Source organism: Castanea sativa, chromosome 3, assembly GCF_040712315.1.
Source record: "Castanea sativa cultivar Marrone di Chiusa Pesio chromosome 3, ASM4071231v1".
NCBI classification, from domain to species: domain Eukaryota; kingdom Viridiplantae; phylum Streptophyta; class Magnoliopsida; order Fagales; family Fagaceae; genus Castanea; species Castanea sativa.
In genome coordinates this window covers 46,806,658-46,831,002 of record NC_134015.1, presented here as the reverse complement: position 1 = coordinate 46,831,002, position 24,345 = coordinate 46,806,658, and the positions used below count along the sequence as shown (strand labels likewise).

At 31.8% G+C, this 24,345-nt stretch overlaps 3 protein-coding genes across 3 annotated transcripts; 2 read left to right on the top strand and 1 right to left on the bottom strand.

The window, feature by feature from the left end:
- The first annotated feature begins 1,405 nt into the window (after nt 1-1,405).
- On the top strand, nt 1,406-4,361 carry LOC142626704 (polygalacturonase At1g48100). Its single transcript, XM_075800416.1, has 8 exons — nt 1,406-1,675; nt 1,823-1,951; nt 2,143-2,310; nt 2,412-2,447; nt 2,567-2,774; nt 3,384-3,465; nt 3,749-3,857; nt 3,960-4,361. The coding sequence occupies exons 1-8, from the start codon at nt 1,406-1,408 to the stop codon at nt 4,359-4,361; spliced, it is 1,404 nt and encodes a 467-aa protein (XP_075656531.1).
- Nucleotides 4,362-8,443: 4,082 nt separating this feature from the next.
- Nucleotides 8,444-11,129, bottom strand: LOC142629941 (high affinity nitrate transporter 2.5). The gene is made up of 2 exons (XM_075803988.1): nt 9,524-11,129; nt 8,444-9,016 (listed from the first exon to the last, which is right to left on the bottom strand). Exons 1-2 carry the CDS (start codon nt 10,645-10,647, stop codon nt 8,641-8,643), a joined length of 1,500 nt encoding a protein of 499 aa, XP_075660103.1. The 5' UTR covers nt 10,648-11,129; the 3' UTR covers nt 8,444-8,640.
- A 9,451-nt stretch (nt 11,130-20,580) lies between these two features.
- On the top strand, nt 20,581-21,039 carry LOC142627711 (putative invertase inhibitor). The gene has a single exon (XM_075801575.1). The coding sequence runs from the start codon at nt 20,581-20,583 to the stop codon at nt 21,037-21,039; it is 459 nt and encodes a 152-aa protein (XP_075657690.1).
- The last annotated feature ends 3,306 nt before the right edge of the window (nt 21,040-24,345 follow it).

Genomic DNA, 24,345 nt, shown 5'->3' with positions numbered 1-24,345 from the left:
ATGTGGCAATATTCCCTTTTCAATGTTCTTAAGCAGACAAGCAGTCATTACTTAAAGTTATGCTTTAAAAAACAGTTAAATCATTAGAATAATAACAACAAGAGAGTTCTACGATCCACTCGAAAATGAAACGTAGCTAAAGAAAATGAACTAATGATCACCACGTATTGTTTTCTAGAAATCATTTAATGGAGTAGTATTATTTATTTGAGGACGGTAGAGATTATGAGTTTTGAATATACTTATCTATACAAAAGTGGAATTTAGGCACCGCTCAACATACACAATCCTAACCGGACATGTTAGTCCTAGTGGTATCTTTCTATACACAAGTGCATGTGGTTCAAGGTGTGGCTGGGTCGAGCAGCACAAGAGTGTAGATTTTTATAAAAGTTAAAAATAAAATAAAACAAAAAATAAAATAAAAAAGCATTCAGTTCCCAATTTTTACCGATTTTAAGAGTTTTTTTACCGATTCAAGATCTTTTTATTTTATTTTTGCTGTGAACCATTCAATATCTTAAAATCATTAAAAAGCACATAAAAATTGATCACTATATAGGGCCGTATGGAATTGTTGTAAAAAGTAGAGATTTAACCGTAGAGTTTTAGTTGCATAATTTTTGGTGATAAAATGCTTAAACTGAGAAAATCTTTAACAACTCTGAGTGTTTGGAAAATTACAGTATTAAAGTAATTAGAACTGTTGTTTCTGATAAAAAAAATATTAATTATAATTAGAACTGTTAAAAACTTTTTGGTAACCAATTGTTAAAGAGCTATTAATGAAAGAAATGAGAAACGACAACAGAAGGTAGTTGTTTAATTAATTAGTTAATTATAAATCTTTGAACTTTGATAAATGCCCAAATCATACCAGCATTATAGCATTTTAATTAAAAAAAATCAACCACACTTAAGGCTTACCTTCAGCAGTTCTTTTTTTATTATAAAAAAAAAAAAATAGCCTTCACAAATTAATTCCGTCTATAATATTACTTCTTGGTGGTGCCCAATAATCCCATTCACCAGTGCAAAAGAAAAAGTATCCTATAAAACAATTTTATGAGATCTTTCTCCCATAACATGCGTAAATTTAATTCTATATGAGAGGGAGTCTCGCGAGACTGTTACACGATATACTCCTCCTCCCATTCTAAATGACAAAGTCATCCTTGTCCTTTACTAATTTAACCACCGAATGATGGATGTCCTAGTAAATTACAACCTAGTCAAGGCTATTTCCGTGATAACATACTACATAAACTGCTTATATAACTACGTACCGTACCCCTTGTATCAACTCTCAAGTCTCTAAGCATAGTTTGCTAAAGCTCATCATACTAGTAGGAATTCTCTCTTCTCTGAGAAGGCTTTCCAAGAAGGAAAAGAACAGTTCAAAGAGATGAAAAAATACAAGAGTTCATCTCTTCTCCTTTTTCTATTCTTTATGGTCACATTATTCTCCAAAATTTCAGTTGAGGCAAGAAACAATCACATTAGGAATTCCAAAACTCATAAGCACCAGAAAGATAAGAGTGGCAATGGCAACACTCATTTTCCTAGTCCTGCACCAGCCCCTCTTCCTCATCGCGGTTCTAATCCCAACCCGTCTAGCAGTTTTGATCTTTTTTCATTTGGAGCTAAAGGTGATGGTTTTTCCGACGATTCTAAGGTAATTAAAAAAAAAAAATTGTTCGTTTGTGCTTATGTGAATTTGGAAATTTATTGACACTCCCTCACCTTACATGAATAGTGGATTCGCTAGTATTTAGTGGTTTGTAGGATTCTAAATTTCTTGAGCATGTAACCAATCAAGCAGGCACTCCTAGCAGCATGGAAAGCAGCATGCAAATTTCCTGGGGCTACAGTAGAAATCCCATCAGGATTCACTTTCCTCATCAAGCCCATAACTCTTCAGGGCCCTTGTATGCCTAACCTTGTTCTTCAGGTTTTGCTTTCTCTTCTTTAAATCTCATTTTACTGACTCTATAGCAGTATCTTCATAACCATTACAGTAATGGAGAAAGATAACAAGAATATTCTTTTTTTCATTTAAGCATTATATTATTTTGTCTTTATATAACAATTTACAATTAAATGCTTAAACGTACAAAGCTAATGCAAGTGGAATTCCAACAGATAGATGGAACTCTCTTTGCTCCTCCCAAAGTTGGTTCATGGCCAAAATCCAGTTTGTTTCAGTGGATTAATTTCAAATGGGTCCAAAACTTTACCATTCAAGGCACTGGTACTGTTGATGGCCAAGGCTCTAACTGGTGGACTACCTCTCAAATTCTTTATTCTCAGGTTTGCACTTAGCATTAACTTGCATTTGTACTTTTACATCAACAAAGTGAAGAAGATTATATAGCATCTAACCTCTTTGTAATTGTATATATGCTTCGCAGAAAAAATCCTATAACATTCCAGATCTCAGACCAACAGTAAGATTCACTTTATTTTCTCAGTTTTATTTTGTGATCACGTACATTATTTTCCTATTTACAATTTGTATGACAAGTTCTGATTTTGATGTTCTTAACATTGTCTTTCTCCAATTCAGGCTTTGAGATTCTATTCTAGCTATGATGTCACAGTAAGCAACATCAAAATCATAAACAGTCCACAGTGCCACCTAAAGTTCGACAGCTCTAAGGGTGTCAAAGTTAACAATATTACAATTTCTTCGCCAGAAGATAGCCTAAACACTGATGGGATTCACCTACAAAACACCCAAGATGTAGAAATTCAGCATTCTAATATTGGATGTGGTAAGAACCACTGATTATAATTAAAATTTTCCAAATGTTTTATTTCCCCCATAAAATATAGGAAGACTTAAAAGGCAGGTGCCCCAAATTCTGTACTTAACTAACGGTTGCACTTTATACACAAGGCAATGTTTAGTTATGAAATTAGTCAGGTTCCCATGATGTGATATACTAAAAACGACCCATTACGTAGTACATACCTAACGAACATGAAGTACACAACTTTATCTAAATTTTGCACTAAGACTTAATTAATTATGTCTTGCTCTTGGGCATTTTAGAATTGGAGAACAGAATATGCCTTTTATATTATTATTTTTTAATTCTTGAGTCACCCCCATATACCAGTTTAAGAAGCATACGAACTTCAAAGGTAACTGTCTTAGTAAGAATGATTGGTTGAAGGGTTCTTTTAAACGGTAAACTGTCACTAAACTAACTTTTGAAATAAGCGGGGAACAAAAGGTACTGGCACAACTAACTTTTGCTTTTGCAATTCTATGGGCTCAGTATTAACTAGTATTAAGTAATTTATGATGCCCATACTATTACACTGTTAAGTAACATTCAGAATAGTATTCTAATTAGTTCTGGGCTCTCTTTTGACAGGGGATGATTGTGTATCCATACAAACTGGTTGCTCCAATGTCCATGTTCATCATATTAACTGTGGCCCTGGACATGGAATAAGGTAAATCAATATAAATTATTATATATATTACCTTTTATATTCATTATTTAAAATTAAAAAAAAAAAAAACTTTTATATTACTATACAAAATTGGAATATAGCATATTATAAAAATATAGAAAAAGCACTTAAACATAAAATCTTTTATAGACAAAATTTGCCTACAAACTTGGTTGTAACTAATGGCTACAATTTCCACTAAAAAATGTAAAATTTATCCTTTAATTTAATATTTATATGCTCATGTATCTTTTCTTATCTTTTTTTACCCCCATATTTGCAGCTTAGGAGGACTAGGGAAGGACAAAAGTGTTGCATGTGTCTCCAATATAATTGTGGAGAATGTCTCAATTCAAAACACTCTATCAGGAGTAAGGATCAAGACATGGCAGGTATGGAATTATTTTATGAAAAGTATTGACTAATTGTTTAGATTATGAAGGCATTTTATTTATTTTCTAACATTAATTTCATTTTTCGATTCCGATGATCAGGGGGGCATTGGATCTGTCAAAAACGTATCATTTACCAATGTTCAAGTTTCTGATGTTAAGGTACCAATAATCATAGACCAGTTCTACTGTGACAAGAATTTCTGCAAGAACCAAACAAGAGCTGTGGCAATAACTGGTGTTAAGTATGACCAGATAGTTGGGACTTATTCAGTGCAACCAATTCATCTTGCATGTAGCAATGACATTCCCTGCACTGGCATTGATCTAATTGATATTCAGTTGAAGCCCTCGCCACGCTATCGAGGCTTTCAACAGGGTCTGTGTTTAAACTCTTATGGGAAATCAAGTGCTCCATTGGTCCCTTCAAGCATAGATTATTGCTTAAGAAATAGTGGTGGTTCTGTCAACAGAATAGCAAGATCGCATGACAATGTGTGTTGATTAAAATTTATTTAGGTCGTTATATTGTAGCTTCTTCTTCTTCTTTTTAAGTTGTTTGCTTCCCTTCTGCAATATTTTAACTGTGAGAAGGTGATGGTCTAGTGCAATGTAATTCAGTTGGTTAATGAAAGAATAAAAATATATTCTCATCTAAGGAATTTTTTTTTTTTTTTACCCTTAAAATTAAAAAGAATAAAAGAAAGTTCAGAATAGGTTAATGGAGGAGACCTAAATGTGAAATGGAAATGCATATTATGGGACAGCTTAAAAGATTATGCCTTCACCAGTTCTGCACAGTGGCGGCTCTAGAAATTTTTCTCAGTGTATTCCTTAAGAAACATAAATTATATAATCTAATAAAAAGAAAAATTCATATATTGACAACAACAACAATAAAAAAACACGCAAATACATAAAGTTTACAATTGTTTTCTACGAGTTTTCATATTTTGAAATCGTTGCATGATAGTCTTATTATCAATGTTGCAAGCTACATCTCTTTCAATATACACAACCAAGCAATCATTCATCCACTAAATATAGAACAAATTATAGAGCAAAATGTAATTTTATTGGCACAAAAAAAAAACCGAAAGTGTTCCCAAAATTCTTTTGAAGGGTAGACAAATAAAAAATTTTAAATTATTACATATAATTTTTTTTTTTCAAGTCAAAGTGGTCTTGGGACCACCCTGGCCTTAAGGTGGTGCCGCCCCTGGTTCTGTAAGGAACATAACTATAATAGTCATAATTTTTTTCATAATTACTGAAATTATAATTTATGATCATAGTAAGATTATCTTTTGCATGGTCCCACTACTAATATTGATCTTTTAACGTCAACTAAATCATACCACCTATCTACTAAGTAACAGACTCATGTCTACTAGCACTATTAAAAATAAAGCAAAGATTGTGGTTTATTAAGGACATAAATTGTAAAATTTCTCTTTTCAAATAAGTTTGGGGTTATTATTATGTGTTTCACATTAGCTTATTTATTTTTATTTAAAATAAATTAAAATATCTTTGCACTATAAAAAAAATGAAAAAATATTTAAAAAGCAAAATTTTAAAAATTGTATATAAAAACTGGAAGTTAAAAAGCTAAATAAAAAAGGCTGAAAACAAATGGTCACATGATTATATTTCATTTGGATTTTTTTTTAGAGTATATAGTAATAGGAAAATCATTTTTTTATGAGCTCTAAAGAAGAACATTTGAAATTATTATTTCTAAACCTTGAATTGATATGTAAAGTGAAATGAGATTTTGTTCATTACTTGAACAAGATCACTTATGTAAAATTATGCACTGAAAGGGTCTACATAGCATGCCTTTCTCTTGATTTTGACAAATCAATACATATCCAATTTTACGTTTTTATGACTTATAAAGTGGTTGAAAATTGAAATGTAATGTGAGGTGCATTTTTTTTTATTTTTTTTAACCTAGAGAGAGAGAGAGAGAGTGAAAAACACATAAAAATATAAAACTTCTCATCCTTAAAATCTCTAAGGTTGCTTTAAGCACATTAGACAAGCATTTGGCATTGTAGCCAAAAGTATTTAAAGATTGATTAAGAACAGAGAAAGACAAAAGAAGCAATCACCATCTGAATATTCCTTTCATTAGCAAAAAGAAAGAAGCTAAACCCATTTGAGTGGGTCTGACATGCTAGTCTCATGGTCACCATAATCCACAATTGATTAATATCTTTTCTCTTTCTTGGGTTAGGTCCTATCTTTATTTAATTTTTTATTGGCAATTGCCAGAGTTAGATTGGTGAAAGGTGTTCATGACGGTTTTGGTGATGGAGGCAGTGCGGTACCTGCACCGTCCAACTCATCCTCTAAATAGCTTCACTGCATCCGCATGGACTAAAAAAAAATTTTTTGAAAGTGATCAAAAGCTAATGCATAGTGCTCTGTAACCTTTTCAATTTTTATCTTTAAACACATCAACTGGCAGGCTTTTCCCAACCCCTCAACTCATGGAATCTGTTTTTATGGTTACTTACCTTTTAAATAAAGAAAATATCTCACAATATGTTGGTCAGTTAGTTGTAAAATACAACTATGAAAAAAAGGAGAAAAACAATATCATAATTCAGATTAAATATTATAAATCCAAATGAGTATTTAATGCACATCATTCAATATTGTAAATGACATTACATTATGTATATTATTATATTTAAGAAATAAAATCTTAATTGTAAAATGGAAATGATCATATTTTGGTAATTGGAATAAGTGTATAAAATAATTTGTATCAAATAGTAAGGATATTAACAGGGCAAAATGAGGTCAAATTAGGAGTGTCTCATCCCATTTTAAGAGTAGGAAAAACCCAGGAGATGTAAGAGTAGGACAAGACAATCAAGTCAAAGGTATTTGGTCATTCTTAATAAGTTGGTTTCAACATTAATAAGGTTGAGATGAAAGAGAAAGGGTATACCCATATAAGTATTTGTGAGAGCTCTATAGATGAGAGAAAGCAAGTGTTTTAGTGTATGACAAGAGAATATTTATAAAAAAAAAATTATGAATAGAATATAAAAAAATATATATATTATATATAAATAGGTTAAATATTATATTAAACAAAGCATACCTAATAGTTTAGTCTATTGGGGTAGTAGATGCATAGCAACCAGAATCTAGCTGTGAGAAGACCCAAAACAACAAACTAAATGTCTTCTAACTGGACTTGAGGTCCAATAGGCCCAATGAATTTTTAATGGCAAAAGAAGGCAGTCAAGGAATAAGAGCAAGGCCCAACACCAGAAAGCACTCAGCCCAATGATCCAAGTGATAGCAACAAACTACCAAACTTGTATAGCAAAATTACAAATTGTCAAGCAGACACTATTTCCACCACTCAGTTCCGATGATCAAACACTTTTTCTCTAGGATCTCAGAATCTTCTGGAACTCAGGCCTCTATTTAAGCAGAGCAATGGACACAAAGAGAGCGTACATTATACATACGAGGTTCCACGCAATTTGATGAGAACAAGGTATGCAATTTTCATATAAAAACTTATATTTTTTAAATTTTAGTGTGGGTACGTAATTCCAGAAAAATTGATATTGTTATGCCACGAATTTTCCAATTTTTATCTATTTTAATTCTCACTTACTTGATCTACTAAATATTTTCTTAAGGCCCACTTTTACTTTGCTTTTTATTTCCGGCTTCTAAAAAATTGTTTCTAAAAAATTTTTGTATCTGTGAAACCACTTGCTTGGTTCGTTTAGTATGTCACCATGTCATCATACTAAAGTGGATATTAATTAATGTTGGGAGTATTATAAACAAATAATTGGGCTAAAGCTGTTTACCAATCACTTCTATTATACCTTGTAAAAGTGGGAGATTTGTGCTTTCTTGTCTCATTTTCAAAAATGCAAAATGGAAATGCAATATTGTATCTTGTGGTAGTTTGCTTGCACACACTACATGCATTTAATTGGTCTGAAATTTAGGTAGTACATAATCTAAACTGGTCTTCTAAATTAAGGTAGTACAACAACAACCGCGCAACTTCAGGGATCTTTGTATAAAGTCTAGGTTGAGAGTGATTGAACAAATTGATAAATGAGTCGTCAGAGACTTTTGGTGTTTGTTGGACAATTGGTTATGGAAATCTAAGATCTAAATTGCTTCCACGTAATCTTTAAAGGTCTAGTTGTTTGCATACTTTTGACATTGATTCTGGAATACATGGTTGCTGATTTAGCTAATCAAGTAATTAAGGAATAAGGATGACTACTTCATTGGCTCTCACTGTCAAATGAAGCTATCATCTCCCCGGTTCAGATTTAATTCCTTTTTAAAATAAGGCATGCCGGCTTTCTTGAAGTTTAGATGCAAAAGCAGGATTCTAAGCATAAAGAAATGCTCAACAGAAAAGGTCTAGGGATCAATCACCTCTAGATATATTTTGTTTTTGTTTTTTTAGAATCTACCAATCACCTCTAGAATCTAGGTGTCTGTTTTTACACATGCACATGTGTCTATGTAGTGATGAAACTGAATATATGATTGCTTATTCAGAAGGGGTTGAAAAGCATATGCACACTTAAATATCAAAGAGGCCATGGAGCAAATGAATTACAAGGCTATTAATAGCGTTCACAGCTTGAAATTACTGACTTGATCACACTAAAACTTGATGAGAAAGCAATAAACACATATTATTACTTGCGTAGCTTTGAGATTTTTTTGGCAGAACAGTCAAGAGTCAACCCATTATTGAGGCTTGAGGCAGTAGCTAAACATGTGCTGGTGAGGTCTCATCAGAGGGCCTGGTTGCAGAGTCTACTTTTCCGCCTCTTTCGCTTACACTGTTCTCAGAAAACTTCAAGCTTGCAAGATGAAAGCCTTTCTCCTTCTCATTTGATTTCCATTCAGACAAGTAATACTCTTCTTCTGTCGCTTTCGCCTTTTTTGATGGGCCACAAAACATCCCACCCCATTGTGGGAAGTAGATTAAGAATAATGGGAGTGTGCAGCAAATGATCATGATACCCATTAGAGTTATGCCTGTTTGTTTTGAATATTTGGATCCTCTGAAGAAAATTAGTTGAGTTACAACTGCGCCCACATTTCCGCCACCTCCTGTCATACCAGAAACAACCCCCAATGACCTGAAAAATGGGTTATGTAAATAAGAAACAACTTAATTGTTGAGGCTTAATAAAGAAAAGTAGACTGTTTGACGAGTCTATATAATTAACTTGTTTAGCTGTTTATTGGATTGATAAAATGTGATGCACATGTTGTTAACAATTCCTTAGATAATCATGTCATTGTTTTGAAACCCAACTTGGTTGAGGATGAACCTGGTTCTATCATTCTTTTACTCTCCAAAAGATCTTTTCATATCTGAGCTCTTACTTTGAAAATTTTGTATTCTTAGAAATTGAATGTCAAAACAGGAAATTAGAGTAATTTTGGATGAAATATTTGATACACTACTTTGCTTAGCTTCTTTTACACATATTAGTTGGAAAAGATTGTTGTGAGTCCACAGATACTCCTGTATTTATGTAGTTATCAATGAAAGACAAGGCAAATATTTTATAACAAAGAACTAGATTCTAAAAGATGCTATGCCAAAGATTCAGAAATTATAGTTATTGTAGAAAACATACCTTCGAGAGACAAAAGGAACTACTCCAAATGTAAGCCCACATGCAGCTTGGACAAACACAGAGAAAGCAATCATCACAATAATGGATCCACTTAAAGATCCCACCTGCCCCAAAATTATGCGGAAAACACCTCCCAAGGTTTGCACCACCCACAAGTTCCATAGCCTTCCCGTCATTCCAAACCTCTTTGCCACTATGTCTGAGAGAATCCCTCCTCCAGGTCGAGAGAACAGATTTGCTAACCCGAAACTTGCTGCTATTATTCCTGCAATGGAGAGATTTAGATTGAATCTATCATAAAAGTATTCTGCTATTATGTTATCCACTGCCAGTTCTACCCCAAAGCAATAACCATAAGTCAAAGCCAGAATCCATCCTCTATAATTTGTGATCCCATAATAGAAAACCCATGAAAATTTATCTATTGCCTTCTCTCCAAATTTCTTCAGGCCACGGAAGTTCCCATCAGGCATGTCCTGACCAAAGATAAGAACTGCAAATGCTGATAATGTTTGAAAAAGAGCAGGTATAAAAAAAACAATTCTCCAAGCTGTAAATTTGACTACACCAATGTCACGGATGACCCCAAACACCAAGGGCATGATCAGTTGTGTTGCTCCACCACCCAGGTTCCCCCAGCCACCAGCAACACCATTGGCAGTACCAACCACTGGGGCAGAGAACATAGAGCTCATCCAGAATTGAGTAGAGACAAAAGTTGCTAAGGAGAAGCCTGTGAAAAAACGCACTAGGAGGAAAGAGGTAGGAGATGAGGCAATGGAAGAGCAGAAAACCGCCGGTGCAGTGAGGAGAATGAGTGAAGCAGAGGCAAGGCGGGGCCCGAATAAGTCGCAGGCACTTCCCATAGCAACCCGGGCAAAGACTGCACCAGAAACTGATGCAATCCCTGCATTGCCAATATCTGTGGATGTGAGGTTGAGGTTGTCACGTATAATTGGGACGAGTGGTGCAGCTGCAAAAGAAGACACAAAGCAAGCAAAGAAAGAGACCCATGATAGATGAAATGCTCTCATGTGGGGTGCTGCCACTGAGAATAGCCTGAATTTAGTCGCCTTGTGTTCTGAGTCCACCGGAAGTGCAAATTTCGGAGGTGGTGATTCCATGTTTTTTTATGTTTCGAATTGAATTTGGAGGGTTAACAAGATGGTAAATTGGTGCGATGGTAGTGCCTTCCACCAAAAACAACAGGTTTTTGCAGACTCAGAGGCCAAGAATCAGAAATTAAGGAGGATAAGCTAGCCTACCAATCACCTCTTCCAAACCCCTTAAAAATGCATGCTTTCTTCCTCTTTTTTTGGAAGAACTGAACTTGGCTCAACTTATATAGTGCTCCAAGCTGCTGATTTGTTGAGCCTCGCCTTTACCATGAAACTAAGATACTTTGTTGTTTGACTTTTGTAGTGAGAATTATGGAGCTTTGAATATTGAACAATGGCAAATGAAATAGGTAAAGACACAGAGTAGCTGTTATTGTCTCTTTGATTTTTGTGTTCTGGCTTTATGTGGCTGCAGAAGGCCAAGTTTTGGACCAAAGAATTGTGTGTGCTTATCCGCTGAGTCTCATTGTCTTCTTGGATTCTCAGATGCAGAAGAGTGAGTAGGTTTGGAATTTAATTCAATGGTGTGAAACGGTGCTGGCTTGGCAGTGTGTGCGTGTGCAAGTTTTAAATTTTCATTGGCTAGTGTTTGAATTGAGACTCAAGGGTATTGACTTTGGAGAGCTCGCTGAAAATGTATAGTGCATTGTATTGGCGTGGTATAGAGATTCTCAATTGAATATTCTTTGTTAGCGCAAAACGACGAACGTGTCTTAATCAGTATCTTACTCATCTGATTTTTTGATGCATAATAAAAGTACAAGAGGAGGAGTACTGGAAGCAATTTTGTATTTGGTTGTTAATCCCTATATGAAATTTAGCATTAAGCCTCGGCAGAGTCAACTACTTGATTTTTTGCGTGATCGTTAAACAGTTTCAAATTATTTGTGATTAACTGTCAAATATTTGATTCTCACAAAAATAAAATTAAAAATTAAAAAAAAAAAAAAAAAAACTTTCAAGTTTCATGGACTTGGAATGAAATTTTTTTTTTTTTTTTTTTATTATACAAGATAGAATAATTACGCTATTCTAATTTAAGTGTATATGTGTGTGAAGTTTCCTCCCGGAGACTTGTGGAGTGACCACCGCACCAAGGGTGCGCATTGGTTGGAATGAAATTATATAGTTATTCATATTTTTTAGCTATTCGTTAGTTTAGTTATGTTTTTTTTAATAATGTTTGGTTCTCTTTTTATTATGAGAAATATTATCTTTACAAAATTTTCATAATAAATCTTAAGTGGCATATATTATTATTATTTTATAGGAGGGTTTGATTTATCTTCTATACTTTTTTAATTCGAATTTTTTTTTTAATGAGAAATTGTTATATCACCCACTATCTAAATAAAATGTGGAGATTAAAACCCATTACCACTTGCTATTGAATATTTAAAACAAAAGAAGATGTCAAGTTGAAAAAGTACTGAAGGTAAACCAAACCTTTTATAGGATAAGTGGAAAATTTTAACTGATTGTTATTTTATTTTATTTTTTTTAGAAGGTACAGATTGTTATTGGTGGGTAAAAAAGTAATTTTAGTGGTAAGTTCAAATTAAAACTAATAACAACTTAACACTTATGATTTGTTATAAAAGTGTTATAAAATTTTTCCGAATGTAGCACTTCAATCTTTATTATAGAGAAATGGGTTTCAATTAGCTCAACTGATAAAAGTCTCTGATGATTAAATATGAGATTTAGAGTTCAATCCCCGCCTACACCAAAAACTAACTGGTGTCTTAGTTTGATGATAAAAGATCTATCATAAGGAGCAAATGCCATAAGTTGAACTCTCTAAAAAAAAAACTTTATTATAGAGAATAATAATTTCTTATGAATAATTATTCTTTAAACTGAGGAATAATTATTTCTCTCTAAAAGGAGTGTAATAGTTTTTTTTTTTTTTTGGAGAAATAAAAGGGTGGTAATAGTTATTTCTTAGTATGTGTAATAATTTCTAAAATTAATATATTTTCAAATAAACAAACTTTCTATGTACACATAAAAATTCTGAAAATGAAAAATTCATAAAAAAAAAAACTAATCTTTTACTCAAAAATTAAAAATTATAATTTTTTATGATTTTTTTTAGAAATATAATTGTATGAGTAAGATATTTCCTAAAATATATTTTAAGTTTTATTCTAATGTTACAACTTACAACTCAGCCAAACTTGTGAACAAGTTTAGTTATTCCATTATAAGTAATAACACATTTTATTCCCAATAATAAAAATTATGATGCACATAAAAATTATGAAAATGAAAAATTCATAAAAAAATAACTAATCTTTTACTCAAAAATTAAAAATTATAATTTTTAGGGATTTGTTGGAAATATAATTGTATAAGTAAGATATTTCCTAAAACATATCTTAAGTTTTATTCTAATGTTACAACTTACAACTCAGCCAAACTTGTGAATAAGTTTAGTTAATCCATTATAAGTAATAACACATTTTATTCCCAATAATAAAAATTACGATTCCCATCATAATTCTCATCAGTGTACCAAAAATTGTAAAAGTTATGGTTATAAATAATCTTCCATATGTGTGAAAAATGAACAATATTAACTACAAATTTTATTATACTCTATTTTAAAAACTAATATATCAACTACAAATTTTATTATATTATATTCAAAAATTAATGTAACAAGTAATGTGATTAATAAACATTAAGAATATAAAAAAATGATAAATGATTTTATAATTGATGATGCGTCCATTTGTAAAGATGGTATCAAATTTTTGTAGTATTTGTTACTATTATTTGTGCGAAAAGTATTTATGTTGTGATAGCTTATGAAAATTTATAGTTTTAAATGAGATTGAGCGGTCAAAGGCCTTGTAATTGAATTGATAAATTCTCACGCATAAAGTGTTTGGGGTTTAGAAGGAAGTGGTTCGAACTGCGCGATTAACAACATATCATATATATATATATATATATATATATATATATATATATATATATATATATATATAATAAATCAATAAATGAGTAGCCTGATTAAGTCTTAAGTCTTAATTAGAAAAAGAAATGGTGAAGAATTTTACTATAAAATATGATTTTATAAACGTGAATGTGGTATCCTAGTCATACTTTCACCTTAAAACACTGACTCTAATTTTTTTTTTATCTTTTTTAATTTTATCTAAACCGTTGACTCTACTAGTCTATTCTGAAATAAACTCTTAAAAGACCCACAAAATTAAATCGGGCCATGGTGAATCATCATTAATCCCTGTAATTGATCATGCGTCAATTTGTAAAGATAGTATAAAATTTTGTTGTATTCCTTAGCATCACTTCTGCGAAAACTATTTTTGTTGTGACAGTTTTTATATATTTTTTTTTAATTTCTTTTTTAAATGGGATTGAGTGATTAAAAAATTGAAAAAAATAAAAATAAATAAATATATATGACATCAATAGATGAGTAGCATGATTAAGCCTTAAGCCTTATAAAAAGAAATGGTAAAGAATTTTACTGTAAAATATGATTTTATAAATGTGAATGTGGTATCCTAGTCACACATTCATGTAATTAACTTGAATATATATATATATATATATATATATATATATATAACCGAAACCTCTGAAACTCTCACAAATTTCCACGGCAACATAATATTTAAGTATAATTATCATTTTATTTAAATAAAATTATTTTTGTTTAGTCCAAACTTAACAAGGAATGAAACTCTATCTCTATAACAAATCCAACTTAAACACAAACTCATTATTTTTTTAAACAAAATTATTTTTGTTTAATCCAAACTTAATAAGGAGTGAAACTCTATCTCTCTAACAAGTCCAGCTTAAACTCAAACTCAAACTCAAACGTTGATATTATTATTATTATTATTATTATTATTATTATTATTATTATTATTATCTCTCCACTTCACTAATGTGATATTTTATGATAGGGTGCAAACTTATAGTCATGAATTATTCTTTTGAATGTAACCCAATATTTTTCATATATTTTTCTATTTTTTAGTCATATATATATTGTTTTGTTTCAATAATTTATAAGCCGTGAATCATTTGATTCTTTAATATTTTTTAGTCTTTCAAAAGTTTTAATATCTAAATTTTAAAGTTATTTTTTGCAGTATTTGAAATTTTCTGACAAATTTTTTGTAAACCATTGCACGTTCAAGCAATGACTTCTTCATAAAATTGTAACACAAATTGAAGTCATACAAGAGCAAATCATGTAATGGTATAGTTTCTTAATCAATTTAAGATTTTATAAAATTATTTTAGTCTACCTCACAAATAGGTAGATTCTTATGCATAGCACGAGTTAGCGACTAATTTATATATATATATATAATTGAAGCCTTGAATTTTGGTTAACTCTCCACAATTTTCCACATCAGGATTTTTTATTTGTATTTTTTTAATTTGATTTAATAAAAAATAGTCACATAAAAAAAACTTTAGGATTAAGAAAAAGAGAGAGAGACTTTGGTTAGAACTCTCTCTCATATACATAATAAAGCAATGCTAAAATATAAAAGTAAATGAGCGAAGTCATTACATACAGCTTAAAAACTATTATCAATGTAGGATTCTTATTATCATTGTTATTTCTGTAGGTTTTGTTTCAATATTCTATATACTACTTATTAATGACTTTCACAAACTTTATTATTATTATTATTATCCTCCAATCAAATAATAAAAAAACATAATATTAATTTATTATTAATATCTGCATGTGTTATGTGGAACATATGATATGAAATAATTTTTTTTTTCTAAACATTTATATTGAATAAAAAATTACTTATTTTCATTCATTTTTAAGTTATACATTTTTTATAAGTCAAGTCATTGACCTTTAAGCAAAATAAATACTTTTAATTTTTATTTAACTATCCTGTGCATCACATGGGTAACCGAAACCTTAACTTTTGGTTTATATCTTCACAAGTTTTCACATCAGCATTTTTAATTTATATTCTTTAATTTGTTTTAATTCAAAAAAAAAGTCACATAAAAAAAAAACTTTAGAATTAAGAAAAAGAGAGATATCATTGTTATCTGTAGGTTTTGTTTCAATATTCTACATACAACTTATTAATGACTTTCACCAACTTTTATTATTATTATTATCATCATCATCATCATCATCATCATCAAACAATGAAAAACAGAATATTAATTAATTAGTAATATTTGTATGTGTTATGTGGAACCAATGATATGAAAAAAAATAAAACCATTATATTGAATAAAAAATTACTTATTTTCATTCATTTTCAAGTAATACATTTTTTATAAGTCACATCATAGGCTTCTAATCAAAATAAATACTTAATTTTTATTTAACTATCTCGTGCATCACGCGAGTTAATGACTAGTTTTATCTAAATCGATGGCTGTACTAGTTTAATTTGAAATAAATCCTTAAAAACCCACATAAATGAAATAAATGAAATTGGGCCGTGGTGAATCACCCTTCATCCTTGTTTTTTTTTTTTTTTTTTCACCAGCCCCCACTCCGGCCACCTTAAGCGATAAATTTTTTTATTATTTACATTTTAACAATACATAATCACGGAGTTTATACATGCTCTAATGCAAGGCATCCCACAAAAGGTGGGATCGCAAAACAGATTTTTAGTCCCTGCTATATTTCCATAGGTATACACTTCCAAATATAGATATGATTCAAAAAAAGAAAAGAAAAAAAAATAAAATATATATATATATATATATATATATATATATGTATATAGATAGATAGATAGATAGATAGACAGACAAATAAATAATAAAATTGAAATATATTACGTTTACTTCATAATAATTGCTATTTACCATTATGTTAAGACATTAATTTCTTTTCAAAAAAATTAAGATATTAATTAATTTTTGGTGTAGACAATAGTTGAATCTAGATCCCTTATTTGACCGTAACAACCTTTACCTTGAATTTACATGGATATTATGAAGGTCAGATTCTCCGTGATGGGCCTCAGGAGCTCTTGGTCAACACAATTAATTTGTTGGATATGGCAAAAAAATTTACAATGGGAGAGCCGAGAGCTAATGAAATGAATCAAGAGACTACGGATTGAGAAGTACATAATGGGATTACAGCAGCAACGTATAATTTAATAGGTCGAGATTACACAATTCCACAAAGGAACATAGAATTTTGCACAACTGATGTACAAGATCTCCCTCTGAACACCCTCTTTCTCCCTCTCTAATTTTTTGAACCCCCTTTTTGGTGGGGGGTTATGTCCTATTTATAATGGTTGAGCTTCCATTCATAGTGAATTGTGATGATGGGGGTCAAGAGATACTTGTCCCATCAGATGTCTCCTCTTACTTTTTGAAGAGTTTGAGTGGGTTATTGGGTATGAGATACTATTTAGGCTGATCATTTAGTAATAAATGCAGCCCATGTTAGGTGAGGTTGCCTAATTAATGCATATGTGACTGTTACTTAATTTAGACACCACCCATTCTAGTTTGAATTTGTTGGCATTCTTTCGCAATTGCTAGGGGGCTCTCGGGGCCCTCCTTGCTAAGGAATCTTCATCTCCTCAGCCAGGTGGAGGATGTCGATTTTGGTTGGGATTTTGAAGGAGTTGAATCTTATTTGCATTTAGAATAAAACAATTCCACTAAGCAACATAGCTAAAAATTCAAGGAACTCCGAAATATGAGCAGGTATCCTACATTGTGATGTTCATGATAGGATATTCAATGCCAGTCATAAATAATTAAATAATTAAATTTTCTACTAAAACAAAATTTGAATTCTCCGATGTTTCCATGACACATCTCTAATTGTGTTTCGGATATTCCCTCAAGCTTTATGTAGTTGATAGGAGCCTAAGGGGAGATTTATTTGGTCCTTTAGGCATTTTCGATATACATAATGAGAAAAATAGGTAAAATAATGTTGAGTCCATGCTTACCCTTGTGCAGTACTTAGATGATGAGTTTATTAACACGATACATTATGTAAAATTTTAAATTCCAAATTCAATTCACCGGAGAAAATGGGCTTTTGCTCTTTTCAAAAAAACAATCCAGCATTTTGCCCTCTTTCCCAAACTAATTAGGGAAATGCCCCTCTTTTGAAACTCGATTTTCTCAAAATCGAGTTAAGCCCTATAGTGGCATTTTTAAAGAGTTTATAGTGACGTTTTAAGGACCTATAGTGGCATTTTTAAACTCGATCTTCATGAAATCGAGTTATAGGTAAAAAAAAAGAAAAAAAATTGCATGTAACTCGATTTCGGGAAGATCGAGTTTAAAAACGCCACTATAGGTCCTTAAAACGTCACTATAAGCTCCTTAAAACGCTACTATAGGACTGCAAAATTTTTTTTGAAACTCGATTTTGAGAAAATCGAGTTTCAAAAGAGAGGCATTTCCCTAATTAGTTTAGAAAATGGGGTAAAATGCTGGATTATTTTTTTGAAAAGGGCAAAAGCCAATTTTGTTCTCAATTCACCATACTATTAGTTTATAAGATTCCAGTTTTCAAGATATATTATGAATATAAAGAGGAATAATCTAACCAAAGGTTAGGATACTACTTTTTTTTTAATGTAATTATCTATATATATATATATTTATATATGTATATTCATAATTTCATTGGATAAAATTTTCATTAGAGAAACAAATTAAGGATATAGAGTATTTAAGAATGAAGATTGATCAAGTGAATGTGAAAAGTGAAGTAATGACTAAGTAATCAACTTGAGTGATTGGTTAATTAATGGGAGTCTAAATTTCCCAACATAAAAAAGGCAAGAAAAAGAAAACAAAAATTCTAAGGCGGTTTCTCTTGAAGCCAAGCTGCAAAGGTTTTATATGTCCAACATACATATAGAATTCTCTATAAGATGACTCACTGAGAGGTGTACAAATGATGGGATTATGAGACATTCTGTAGAGTCTCAATCTTGGAAATTTTTTAGTGCTTAATATGTTAGGTTATCACTTATCATCCGACACTTGTACTAAAAAAAGTTGGTTTTGCAAATGATAGTTACAATCCTTTTTACAAAATGATTCCCACTTATAGTACATGGCACGTCATTTTTTTATTCCATACAATTTGCCTCAGTGGATGTTCATAAAAATATCGTTTTTCTTCTTGTCATTGATTATTCTTGGTTCAAAGTCATCTTCAAATGATGTATAGATATGCATTCCCTAAAAGAATTTTCAAATGCACGCCTCTAAGCGATTTTCCAGCGTACGGTGATTTGATTGGCTAGAATATAAAAGGTTATCTAGTATGCCCTCGCTGTAACTGTGACACATTGGCACTCATTTTGCGTGGTTAAACTATGGAAGAAAATTTTATCATATGGTTTATAGACACTTTTTTTTTTTCATGGACCAAAGATTTCATAAAGATAAAAGATGGTACTTAAAAAATTTCATTATGGAAACGGAACCAACTCCTAAAATGTTCTTTTTTAGACACTTTTTTTTTATACATTTTTTTTTTTTTTACATGGACGAAAGATTTTATTATAAAAGATTTCATAATGGAAACGGAACCAACTACTAAAATGCTCTTTCTCAAAAAAAAAAAAAAAAAATCCTAAAATGGTGTTAAATATCGAATCATGAGCAAATAGATGGCGTAGGTTTTTGTCTTGAAAAGACCAATAACTTAAAAAATAAAAATAAAAAAGGAAAATATAAATTACATATTTCAAGTTTGGTGAATTTTCATTTTCATTTTAATCCTTTTAAGTTTTCATTTGTTGCAACGTTTTTGTCCATAAATTATCTTTAATCATTTTTTTTATTGGCTAAATCGCTACCTGAATGGGGGACCAAAAATTAACCGATAATTTTTCATTTTCTACTTTAAATAGCTCAAAGTTAGTTTTTATTTTTTTAAATGGCACACTACGTATTTAGTCCATGTCCTTTAGATCATTTTTTAATTTAGTTCATAACCTTTCAATTGTGTCAATTTAGTCTCTGTCGTCATCTCTTAGATGGAAATTATTGACGTGACAAACAACCAAAAAAAAAAAAATTCGTTGATGTGGAAATAAAGTAATTTTTTATTTTGACTATTTGTCATGTCACAGTCAGTAATTTTCATCCAAGAGATAACAACATGGACTAAATTAACATGATACTAATAGGTTAGGGACCAAATTAATACAACTGAAAGATTATGAACCAAATTAAAATATAGCGTAAAGGATAAACAGACCAAATACGTAGTTTACAAAAAAAAAAAATTTAAAAGTTAAATTGTTTGAAATAAAGCTGAGACAAATTAAAAGTAACAATTATTGAATAATTTAACAAAAAAAAACTAACTTTTAATAAGTTGCCAAACACGCACTACATATATATCATTAATGATGAGGGCAAGAGCAATCAAGAATTCCAAGATTCTCTAAGGTTTTTACTAAAGAAAAAACAACATTGCAACCAATTTGTCCCCATGCAAGCTAATAATTAGGGGGTTTTAATTTAGAGACCGCAAATTTTAATCTGTTCCTCGCAAGGCTATAAATAATTAAACAAAATATTTGCTATATTCAAGGTAATCCTCACAAAGCAACCCATCTTTATCCGCTCAACATAGAAAAAAAACTAAAAACAGTTATTTCTGTTTGGAATCAAACTTCTTGATTTTAGAAATCAAGAAACTAACCTAATATTGACATAAAATTATAATGAAGTTCAAAACCAATCAAGGTGACAAGTTTTAAGAAACATCCAAACAGCCATTTCTCTTTAACAACTTTCAAATTAAAAATTTTACTATATATACACTTACAAGCCTTGCCATTTCAAGTTCTCGTGCAATAGAGACTAAAGGAAGAGAGCCTGAAAAATCAGTAATTATTACTTAATTAGAGCCAAAAAAAAAAAAAACAAAAAAAACAAAACAAGCCCATGACTTCTTCTTTCACAGTACTGGTCTTTCTGGCAACGGCAACTCTCCTCCTTGCCGACCAGGCTCGCGGCGTAAGCCTGTGCAGCAAATCTAACTTCCCGGCCGTCTGCCATGCCGCCGTGATGAATTTGAACGACCCTCATTTGGCCACAAGATCAGCCATTAACCTACTGATTGTCAAGACCACAAAGGCTAAAGTGTTGGCTCGCAAGTTCCGCAGTAGTGACTGCAGTGAGATCTATGACGACGCCATTTACAACCTCTTGACGTGTTTGGAAAACCTCAAGGGGCATGACAAGGCCAGCCTGAACATCAACCTCTCTGCGGCACTGTCGGATTACGAGCAATGCGATGACACGTTCGCGGATTTCGGTAGACACTCACCGCTGGTCAGAACCAACAAGCTGTTGAAACGAATGGCTAGCAATGGTTTGTATTTGGCTAGTCTTACTCGCTAAAGAAGAGGCCTTGTAGTGTTGAGGTGCATGAAAAATTTGTTAGTATATGTATAGGGGTTTGTCATTTGTTCGTATACTTTGTAATAGGCAGGGAAAATGCTCCTTGTGCCATGCATGAAAGAAGTTTTTATTCCAACATTGTCTATTATTCTTTATCGTGTTTGTTTTATTCATCTAAAGCATAATTAATAATTAAGTGTGAAATTATTTTACTCTCGATTAATTAAAAAAAAAACTTTGGTCATATATATTGAGAGTTCTTAATACCCCATAATTTTTTATTTGAACAATCATTTTGAGGAATTTTATTTGTGGAATATTGATGACATGCATGACATTCCTTTTATTATAAAACAAATGTAAAGTCTAACAAATTTTTATTTGAGAGAATTTCCTAAAAATTCTAAATAATATTTATCTGTTAAAACTAAAGCCTAAGACATCTTAACGTTGATGCTTGACAACCCTAACTCTATGGAGATCACATTTCTCTTCAATTAAAAATCATCTTATAGGCCCCCTCTATAAAGGGGGCACAAGAGATGTATGCTTTCTCCTCTTCAACCTTTCCTTAATTTTCAATTGCAATGATTGACTTGTATAGAGAAATCTGGAGAAAAATATTAAAGAAAAAAAAAGAGAAGAAGAAGAAAAGATCTTGATTTTGTTTATTGATCAATATTGAATCAAAATTTGAGAATAACTTCAACTGCATCCTACCAACTCCCCCTTTTCCTCTGTTTCCCAAATTCCATAGGAAAATCGAATTGGGTGTCTCAAAAAATATAAATTTGTATCAAATTAGCACAAGTAACTAATCCCAACATTGAAGTATGAAAAAACTCATATAAGTAAACAATCTTAAATATCCTTAATCAAGAGACATATAATTGTCGCTATAAATAAGAAGAATTCCGAGAATAGTAATTAAGATTGATACAATATAAGTAAGTGGATGTATCAATTGGTCAACTCTAAAGAAAAGTCATTGTTAATATTCCAAGAACATACATATTGATAGATATAATTGTTATTTATTTGTTATGATTCAATCTTCAGGCCACTTAAGGCCCTTAAATAGAATGTCCTATATCAATCAATGGAATATATTATTTGTCTTGAGTGTAACAAAATAAATAAATGAGGTCCAAAAACAAAAACATTTTAAGCCCCCCTTTATCGACTAATACAATGCATTATCTATGGCATAATGTAAAAATCTTAATCAATAAAATCATTTAAAAAAAATTAACCTCTATTCAAATGTTGTGCACTATGTTAATACATTTTACTCTATTTGAACCAGTTTAAGCAAGGGAGTCAATCTCGAACCGAAGGCTGTACCAGTTTAACCAGTGGAATGATATATTTCGGTACTGGTGTACTGTTTCGAATTTACTGTTATTTTTATATTTATAAATATATATATATATATATATGTGTGTGTGTGTGTGTGTGTGTGTGTGTGTGTATTATAATAAATATAAGCCCTTACAAAAATTTAAAAATTACAAAACTAAAATAAAAAAATAAAAAAAAAACTTTTTTTTTTGTACTGGCCGGTACGCCCACTATCGGCCAGTATTGTCCGAAATTGGCCGATACGGCCGGTGTTTAAACCAGTACGAAAAGTTAGCGTTTCGATACCGGTATACATACCGATACGATACATACTGGCCAGTATCGGTACGGTATCAACTACCTTGAGTTTAAGAGTATAAAATTTTCAATCTCTCAAACACATAAAAGGTGAATAGACTCATCATTTCTCTCTATTAAATTAAAAATAAGATTTAATAAGTTTTGCAGACAAATTCATCACCTTAATCCAAATTATATCACCTGAAATCCAATGTTGACAAGACAGAAATAGCCTATCTCTGAAAACAAAAGACCAAATTAAAAAACATATTTTCTCTTTCACTTGGTTCTTTTTTCTTTTTTTTTTAAACAAATTCTTTTTGATTTTTGAAGAAATCAGAATTCCATTTTTCACTAGATGATGATAGTTATAAAATAGTGTCTTAATCTCAAAAAATGGAGAGCGATGTCATTAGTCATTTTTATAATATTTTATTCATATATATATTCAACTAAAAAGCAAATGTAATTTCACCTAAATTTTATTTTAATCTACGTAACTCTTTTTCAAAGCCAGTTAGATATGGTTATGAATTTCTTGTTGACTCATGGCACTATCCTCTATCATGAACTTCTGATCGTGAGGATCATGTTAAATGATGATGCCGAAGAAATCACCAGTAAGCTGCGAGTACTCCTCCGATTGAAGCAACACCTGCGAAGGGAAAGTAGATGATCGACAGAGAGCACCGGTGTGGTGCCGGCCAAAGACCCTCCGACGATCAAGTTAGAGTCTTTAAAACAACCCTAGAGTGCTAGAGTTGAGGTAATTGAGCGTACCTTTGGGTTATGAGGGTCTTGGGGTATATATAGTGGTATGTGGCCAAAATAAGCGCCTTGGTGAAGAAGTACTTTCCTTTTTAAAAGAGTAATTCGTGGATCTTTGCCTATTGTATTGAGCCCTTTCCTTATAGGAATCTTCTTGACTAAAGTCGAACGTGTACCGCAAAAACTTTCCTTATATTCACATAAGCAGAAGTCAGGATAGGCTAAAAATGAAAGTTGGATTACTCCTTTAGCCTTCACCTGCCAAGGTCGTCAGCCCACGTGTACCTCCTATACTGTCGTCAGTTTACGTACGCCAACGTGATCCGTCAGCCAAGGACGTCAGCCAAAGACCTTACAGCCAAGGTCGTCACCCCTGACTCGTCCACGTGATCCGTCAGCTTAACGTTGCTGCGTAAGGGGCATGGCTATGAATGCTAAAAATGTGGCATCCTAATGACCCTGGCTGACGGGTTGCGTGTTCCCCTCAGCATTCTTAAAAACGTCACTATCAGCTGCCCCCCAACTCCATTGTCCCGTCAGATATGAGTGACGGGTCATGGAGTTCTTGTTATTGGGGAAAGGGTTCGTGCATGGTAGTTTGTGCCATCTTCATTAAATGGTGGGATACATGTCATAGACTGATTGGCTCCGCGTCTGGACGGGTATGTCGCTTCGTCTTCCGCGCCTCCTCTCTCCTATATATACTTCACTATTTACCTTTTTCCCACTTTTTCCGCCTTGTCCATCTTGAGAGAACGAATCTGTCACTGCCAGCCTTATCACATCGTCAATCGCGCAGCCGTCAGCTTCCTGAGACCGTCCTCCTACACGTAAGTTTTTGCTACTTTACTTTTTACAGTGTCGCCCTTTAGTGAAGTCGTCTGCCTAGGATCTTAG